Raw genomic sequence first — 8,892 nt, 5'->3', positions numbered from 1 at the left:
ATAGTATCACTGTGAGGACAGTAATATAATAGTATCACTGTGAGGAGAGTAATATAATAGTATCACTGTGAGGAGAGTAATATAATAGTATCACTGTGAGGAGAGTAATATAATAGCATCACTGTGAGGAGAGTAATATAATAGCATCACTGTGAGGAGAGTAATATAATAGCATCACTGTGAGGAGAGTAATATAATAGTATCACTGTGAGGAGAGTAATATAATAGTATCACTGTGAGGAGAGTAATATAATAGTATCACTGTGAGGAGGGTAATATAATAGTATCACTGTGAGGAGAGTAATATAATAGTATGACTGTGAGGAGAGTAATATAATAGCATCACTGTGAGGAGAGTAATATAATAGTATCACTGTGAGGATAGTAATACAATAGTATCACTGTGAGGAGAGTAATATAATAGTATCACTGTGAGGAGAGTAATATAATAGTATCACTGTGAGGATAGTAATACAATAGTATCACTGTGAGGAGAGTAATATAATAGTATCACTGTGAGGAGAGTAATACAATAGTATCACTGTGAGGAGAGTAATATAATAGTATCACTGTGAGGATAGTAATACAATAGTATCACTGTGAGGAGAGTAATATAATAGTATCACTGTGAGGACAGTAATGTAATAGTATGACTGTGAGGATAGTAATGTAATAGTATCACTGTGAGGAGAGTAATGTAATAGTATCACTGTGAGGAGAGTAATATAATAGTATCACTGTGAGGATAGTAATACAATAGTATCACTGTGAGGAGAGTAATATAATAGTGTCACTGTGAGGAGAGTAATACAATAGTATCACTGTGAGGAGAGTAATACAATAGTATCACTGTGAGGAGAGTAATATAATAGTATCACTGTGAGGATAGTAATACATTAGTATCACTGTGAGGAGAGTAATATAATAGTATCACTGTGAGGACAGTAATGTAATAGTATGACTGTGAGGATAGTAATGTAATAGTATCACTGTGAGGAGAGTAATGTAATAGTATCACTGTGAGGAGAGTAATATAATAGTATCACTGTGAGGATAGTAATACAATAGTATCACTGTGAGGAGAGTAATATAATAGTATCACTGTGAGGATAGTAATACAATTGTATCACTGTGAGGAGAGTAATATAATAGTATCACTGTGAGGACAGTAATGTAATAGTATGACTGTGAGGATAGTAATGTAATAGTATCACTGTGAGGAGAGTAATGTAATAGTATCACTGTGAGGACAGTAATGTAATAGTATCACTGTGAGGATAGTAATATAATTGTATCACTGTGAGGATAGTAATATAATAGTATCACTGTGAGGATAGTAATATAATAGTGTCACTGTGAGGAGAGTAATATAATAGTATCACTGTGAGGAGAGTAATATAATAGTATCACTGTGAGGATAGTAATATAATAGTATCACTGTGAGGAGAGTAATATAATAGTATCACTGTGAGGATAGTAATATAATAGTGTCACTGTGAGGAGAGTAATATAATAATATCACTGTGAGGAGACTAATATAATAGTATCACTGTGAGGACAGTAATGTAATAGTATCACTGTGAGGACAGTAATATAATAGTGTCACTTTGATCCATTCCATGATTGATCACACAGAAACGAAATAAATCTGTATTGCTTTATCACCAAGATAAACCAATTCTTTACCAGTAAACACATAAATTTTGATTATTTTCTTTTCAAATGATCATTTTTTTCCAGTCTGATTTCTGCTTCCAGTGAAATGGGCTATTCTATATGTTACCACTAGGGGGCACTCTGGGCTTGGGATCATTTTCGGACAGGCTGTCAGAGGGCTGAATGATGGATCTAGTGGACTTGATTTATTTCAATAAATGAGATTAATGACATTACTAACACGTACAGACATTTCTTTTGTGTCTCCATATTTCAGCCTCACACTGCTGCTTTCACACCATATTTCCCTCTTCAATACACATACAACACTAATGTTTATACAAAGCCACACAAGGATGTGGCAGAGCTGAGTTTGCTACTTGACACAACTGCTGGTACTACTGTACTGATGTGTTGGGTTTTTTTTGCTTTTCCTTAGGACTGCTGCAGGTAGGTTATTTGTTAATACACTTTAGTGATTTATAAAGTTTTTTTGTAAAGGTAACAAACAGCAGATTGCATAATGCAAACTCAACTCTGCTACATCAGAACACAAATATTTCATCAGTAAACAAAGACCTACCACATATCTTTAGTCCCAGCTTTTTTGTGCATCCATGTGCCACCCCACACCAGGTGTCATAGGCTGCAAATGGAACACAGAATAGAAGTAAGATGCAAATGTTGTACCAAGATCATCGGACAAGAGACAAGTCAGTGACGCACGGTTCCCTTCACTCTGTGTTCACACGGTGCGGAATAGTACTAAATACAGTCTTGTTGCGATTGTCATACATATATAAGAAGATCATAATCACAGGAGATTTAATGGCAGCATGTGTGCAGTCTGCTGCTGTAAGTACACCCGACCCACCCGACTCACAGGCACATGAGGAATACATCAGGATTATTTCATTAACTAGATACAAAATGATAATTCCCTCCTTAATGGCTCATTATAGCCTGAATTCCGGAAACAGAATTATTGAATTGAAATATATAAATATTTTGTATGGTAAAATTGTGTCTCAGCTGATGTGACTGTAATAAGCGGCTGCGGATCGCACTGTGGGAGCTGCAGTGTGCACAGGGGCCGAGGGCTGCGGCGGTGGTCTGTGCAGTGCAGGCACCAATCACTGCCTGTCTCAGATAACGGAGGGTCATCACTCCGGCTCCATCAGGGTCTCTCATCTGTGTCCGGGGCGGTTACGATCCCTTGGTTCAGCTCCAGCCAAGTAAACTGCCATGAAATGGGGGTCAGGGAACAGAGCAGGAATTAATTGGCTGAAAAATAGTATTTGACTGGCTGATCAGGCTGACTGCTTATGTAGGAGGCAGAGGAAGACTCGGATTAAAGGAGCCCTGTCACCCTCCATACACCACTATGTGACAGCTCAGGCTCAGCTGGAAGAAGCGACTGGGATCCAAGGTGCAGCGCCCCCTACAGGGGATGGCAGAAATCCTGGGCTCAGGCCTCTGTACACACACGTCGGGTTTTCTGCGCTTTGTTGGTCTCCTGCTGATTTTACTGCTTATGTTGCTATTATTACTGAATGCTTTATAGAGGGGAGATTGGAAGGTAATAAACGTTTTCATTCTCTAAGTACCAGGTATCTGTGAGCACAACAGATCTATCAGCTAGAAGGAATGTAGAGAACAGTACAATGTCATTATAAGACCCCCTAGTACATGTTCATTTAGATCTATCCAGCTATCTATCTATCTATCTATCTATCTATCTATCTATCTATCTATCTATCCAATATCTATCTATCTATCTATATATCTATCCAATATCTATCTATCTATCTATCTATCCAATATCTATCTATCTATCTATCTATCTATCTATCTATCCAATATCTATCTATCTATCTATCTATCTATCTATCTATCTATCTATCTATCCAATATCTATCTATCTATCTATCTATCTATCTATCTATCTATCCAGTATCTATCTATCTATCTATCTATCTATCTATCTATCTATATATATATCTATCCAATATCTATCTATCTATCTATCTATCTATCTATCCAATATCTATCTATCTATCTATCTATCTATCTATCCAATATCTATCTATCTATCTATCCAATATCTATCTATCTATCTATCTATCTATCTATCTATCTATCTATCCAATATCTATCTATCTATCTATCTATCTATCCAATATCTATCTATCTATCTATCTATCCAATATCTATCTATCTATCTATCTATCTATCTATCTATCTCTCATGTTATTCTCCAGCCTCTCCCTCTCCCTGTGTTTTCTGTCTGTTCCATGCCTTGTATACAGGGCAGGGTGTGGGGAGGTTTTGGCCTCTTTAATGATATTCATGTCTGTGAGAAGTACAAGACAATACATTATCTACACTGCCCGGCTTTATCGATTCTTCTGTGTTCTCTGCTCTTCATTATCTTTTCAATGTACACTTTCTGTGTCCTCAGTCTTTGTATCCAAACTCTCCCACGGTGATGTCACGCACAGACACATATGTATATATATATATGTATAAATAATCTATATAATTCCAATTATAGAAACTAGAACTAATGCAGCGGGGATGTGTTATAATATAGAATATATATATAAATCGTGCTGCCTCGGTTCCAGAAAAATCCTTGTCTATAGTGTTAGAAATCCGTACACATTAGCAGCACAGCATTCTAAAAACCGCAGAAGTCAAGAAAAACCAGGCGGTGACATCAACACAAGCAGCACATTCCGTTCTCCTGGCGGTGACATCAATGCAAACAGCACATTCCGTTCTCCTGGCGGGGACATTCCCCCGATCTCACGTTCTGCCGGAGATGATGGCTCTGCTCTCCGCATTCATCGTTTGTATGATTTTGAAAGGTATGTAAAAGCGCAAGAAAATCGCACTGACTGAAAATGACGCAACGACATGTTAGGTGTAATTAAAGAAAGCACTGAATGAAAGCTTCCTATGTGCCATAAACATTGAGAGAGCCATAAAATATTTTATTTGCTTTTTATTCTCTTGTGTCTATCTTTACAATATGTTTAATAGCTAGAAGATATATTTATGAGATAGAAAGGCAAGTAGATAGATAGATAGACAGATATGGGATAGATAGATAGATAGTAGATAGATAATAAATAGATAGATAGATAAATATATAGATAATAGATAGATAGATAGATAAATATATAGAAGATAGATAGATAGATATGGGATGGATAATAGATAGTTAAATAGATTGATTGATAAATAGAGTGATAAATATATTGACAGACAGAAATATTGATAGATAAAGAAATGGATAGTGGATAGATATGAGATATATACTTCGTATATAGATAGATATTAGATAGCTAGATAGCTAGAAAGATAGTATATATATATAATAGATAGATAGATAGATATATGCACCGTATATACATAAATAGATAGATGGATATTCGATAATTTGCATATTTCTGGCTTTCAGTTGGAGAAGAAAGTCCAAGGGGCCAGGTTTGTTTCAGCCAATGTGTACATCTATGTGCATCAGTGACGTCATGTGTACATCTACGTGCATCAGTGACGTCATTTTGTAATGACGTCAGACAAGTGATTACAATCTATGATCAGTAGCATATGTATCTAGCTACAAATGAAGGTTTTGCGGTTCTCATTCAATCGTCTGAACGCAATAATGAAATATGGACATATAAATCAGAACTAAAAAAAAATAGATTAGGTGTGTGTCTTCTAATAATCATCAATAAAAACTCTACAAGACCAGAAGATATGAGAGAATTGTTTTAATTAATTATACCGATACCAGAGTTTCGGTGGGTCAGGGGGCTGTGGGCCATGCAGATGTAGAGGGACGAGCACTGTGCCAGGGGAGGGAGGAAGGGTTTGGTTTGGGGGACAGTGATTTTAAGCATCATATGGGCATCAAATGGAAGGAAGTATCTGTGAAAAATCTATGACCCTATACAGAGAGAAACAGAGCGTGTCTGCTGCAAGTTCCACCAGGAAGACACACACTGCTCAGATCCAGGCACACACTATACATACACATGACATACAGACACATACATGGCATACATGCACATAGGAATGCACAACTAATAGACACCAAGATATTGCATACAAATTGCAAACAGGTATTAAGTACACACAAATCATATATAATTGTATCACATACATTCATATGTATTGTATACAAGCATATATAGGCATACAGTACGCAGATTACACACATAAACAAAAATACAATAGCAAAATTTATTTAACTAAATAAATAAAATCCAACTACATATTATATACATACATATGGACAGACAGCAATACAGACACATACATAAACACACAGATCACATATACTGCAATGTTTGATACACACATGCTCAACAGTTTTATATATATATATATATACATACATAAACAGCATATATTCTCACACCACACACCCACATTTCCATCTATTTGAAACACTATTATTACATTTAAATATAAAAGAAAAAAGGATAATAATTTCCAAAACTATAGAAATGATATCAAACAATCTGCAGAAACATTTAAATCTATCTATCTATCTATCTATCTATCTATCTATCTATCTATCTATCTATCTCATATATATCTATCTATCTCATATCTATCTATATATCTATTATCTATTTATCCATCTAATATCTATCTATCTAATATCTATCTATCCAATATCTATCTATCCAATATCTATCTATCTAATATCTATCTATCTATCTATCTATCTATCTATCTATCCAATATCTATCTATCTATCTATCTATCTATCTATCTATCTATCTATCTATCCAATATCTATCTATCCAATATCTATCTATCTATCTATCTATCTATCTATCTATCTATCCAATATCTATCTATCTATCTATCTATCTATCTATCCAATATCTATCTATCTATCTATCTATCTATCCATCTATCTATTATTCATCTACTGATTAAAGGAATCTCTCAGATGACAAGAAAACATATCTCTCTGTGCTCTTTGCCTCCATCCTCTTTGGCTCCAAAATAATCAGGATAATGACCCTGTGTTCATGCCTCACAGCCTCTGCAGCCCTGTCAGGCTATGGAGTGGCTGGCAGTCTTTTATGTCCTGTATTCCTCTTCTTTTGTCTCTTTCAATAATGTCACATTCTGTCTATGTACACATACACTGTATATATATATATATTTTTGCAATTTACCTTCTATGCTGACCAGATCTTATGAACCTGAATGCAACAAGCTCCTTTCTCCTTACAGCTCCTCCATCTAAAGTATAATCCCTTAAACGCTCAACAATTTCTCCCAGAAAAGCTGCAATTATCACCAAATGCAGGTTGATTAGAACAGGGACTGGCTAAGAGCATAGAAGAACCGACAAGAGGGACTTCATTGAAATGCTAATAACAGTACATTTCCTTTAATCAAGCCTGAAGATGCTTAATTGCTCCACATAAGGCAATCTCATCTATATAGTTTTGCCTTGTTACATTAAACATTTCCATATCTGCATTCATCTAATAAGTTCAAATAAAATGAGTCTCCTACTTGTGGGTCGCAGGTTGGATGGGTTGGTGTCCTGATTGGCACTGGAAGAAGGTGGAGAAGAAGAAGAAGCCATTTCTCTGGTAACAAAGTCCTTTGTTTTGATGACTTTAGCTGATATCAATATCTCCTTTCTGGTTGTCCAGAGGAAGCTGTGGAGATCCACCTCAAAGGAAAAAAGAAAATGTACTTTATAGAGAGGAATGGGTTAGAAACGAAATCCACCTGAACTGGAATGACCTTGGAAATCTCAGAGCCTGTTGACAATGACCTAAATCCAACCTAAGCTTGAAAGAGTGTCATCTGATGTGAAGTGGAGGAGAACACCAGCATGAAGGCAGTAGAAGAACATTGGGAACCAAAGGGCTAGCCTAAAGTCAAATGTACCTTTAGCCTGTCCCTAAAATTCCTCTTCTCTGAGGACTAGACTGGCTCAGCAGACCATGCAATCTCCTGAAATTATATCAATAGGCACTGAGCTTCTTCAATAATGATTTGTGTCAGGTCCAACCCAGACAACAGGGAAAATGGTGAAAGGATCAAGAAAATGATTAACTGATGGGAGTTCTACCATCAGAATGAGTCCAATGCGAACATAATAGAATCAATCACATATGCAATGATTATATAAGATCACACACATGATGCCTATTCTAAAAAATATCATGGTAACATGTAATTAAAAGCTAATGAAGACAAGGCTGACCTATTGGTAATGAGTGCCCAAATTCCAAAAAGTGAGTTATCTGACCCTGAAATGATTCATTAATTGCTTCGTTTCTTGACCATGAGGTATGAAGTGAATCTATAGATTAATATATTCCTTCTCCCACTATGACAACATCTATTCGTTTTCATTAGAACCCTAATTTACAGAAATATCCAGAACAGAAAACAAGCCATTGCCTCCTAAGAGGCTGTGTACCTGGAGGGGAGCAGAAGAGCAGATGGTGTAACAGGTTACCTGGCTTTCTCCTTGCGATGTCTTTACATTGGGTTGGGGAAAAAAAAGAAGCTAAAAAGCTTAAAATCTCCAAATAATATAACAAGAAAATGATTCAATATGCTGCAGATGTAGGAAAGGAATAAGCTGAGGCTCACCTAGTGATTGCCCACCTGCAGGGGTCTGCTAGGAGCTCATCTAGATCCGAAACCTTGCAGTCTTGATCCCCAAATATAGGAACTCCAGAGAGAGGAGAGGACTTGATGGGTGGAATCAGCGGGATGCAGGTAGGGATTGGGGATGCCCTGTCTTCTTCTCAAGTACTTGGCTATTCTATTTGCAAGCCAGGCAAGCAGTTAGTGTGTGATCAGAGCCATGACTCAGTGCTGCGCCTCCCCTGGTCCAGTGTGAGTGCCTCCACCGCATCACTCGCTCCTGGGAGCTATTAGTTGGCCACCCTCAACATCCAAACGGCTAACGTGACTTGTATGCAAGGTCCTTGCTGCCTGCAGGTGTTCTGGGGGCTGTTGAAGGAAATCTAACCTCCCCCCACCCTCCCAGACAAGATGAGGAATTTATTTCAATGCCAGAAATGGGCAGCTCAGAACAATTAATATATATTTTTTTCTTCTTTCCATATGATGTTATGGGAGGGAGGGGGGAACCCATTTCTACACATTAGATTTTAGGATGTTGCTCACATTCAGCCCCATTAACCCTGTAACAGTCATGGTCATCCCCCC

General features: G+C 36.9%; 1 protein-coding gene across 4 annotated transcripts in view; it reads right to left on the bottom strand.

Moving 5' to 3' along the window:
• GAD1 (glutamate decarboxylase 1) overlaps nucleotides 1-8,681 on the bottom strand; it is an 86,007-nt gene extending 77,326 nt beyond the window's left edge. The window contains exons 1-3 of one of the 4 annotated variants that reach the window (XM_073545849.1): nucleotides 8,323-8,681; nucleotides 7,210-7,372; nucleotides 2,240-2,302 (exon numbers count right to left, since the gene is read on the bottom strand). In XM_073545849.1, the coding sequence (XP_073401950.1) occupies nucleotides 2,240-2,302; nucleotides 7,210-7,282 (136 nt within the window). In that variant the 5' untranslated portion in view covers nucleotides 7,283-7,372; nucleotides 8,323-8,681. Of the gene's footprint in view, nucleotides 1-2,239; nucleotides 2,303-7,209; nucleotides 7,373-7,593; nucleotides 7,674-8,131; nucleotides 8,153-8,307 lie in introns of those variants that run through there. The other 3 variants (XM_073545848.1, XM_073545851.1, XM_073545850.1) reach the window with 3 other exon arrangements.
• Nucleotides 8,682-8,892: the final 211 nt, after the last annotated feature.

The sequence above is a fragment of the Dendrobates tinctorius genome, unplaced genomic scaffold (assembly GCF_039654945.1).
Source record: "Dendrobates tinctorius isolate UK_male_01 unplaced genomic scaffold, ASM3965494v1 ptg000143l, whole genome shotgun sequence".
Taxonomy (NCBI): domain Eukaryota; kingdom Metazoa; phylum Chordata; class Amphibia; order Anura; family Dendrobatidae; genus Dendrobates; species Dendrobates tinctorius.
This window is presented reverse-complemented; position numbering and strand designations above follow the sequence as displayed.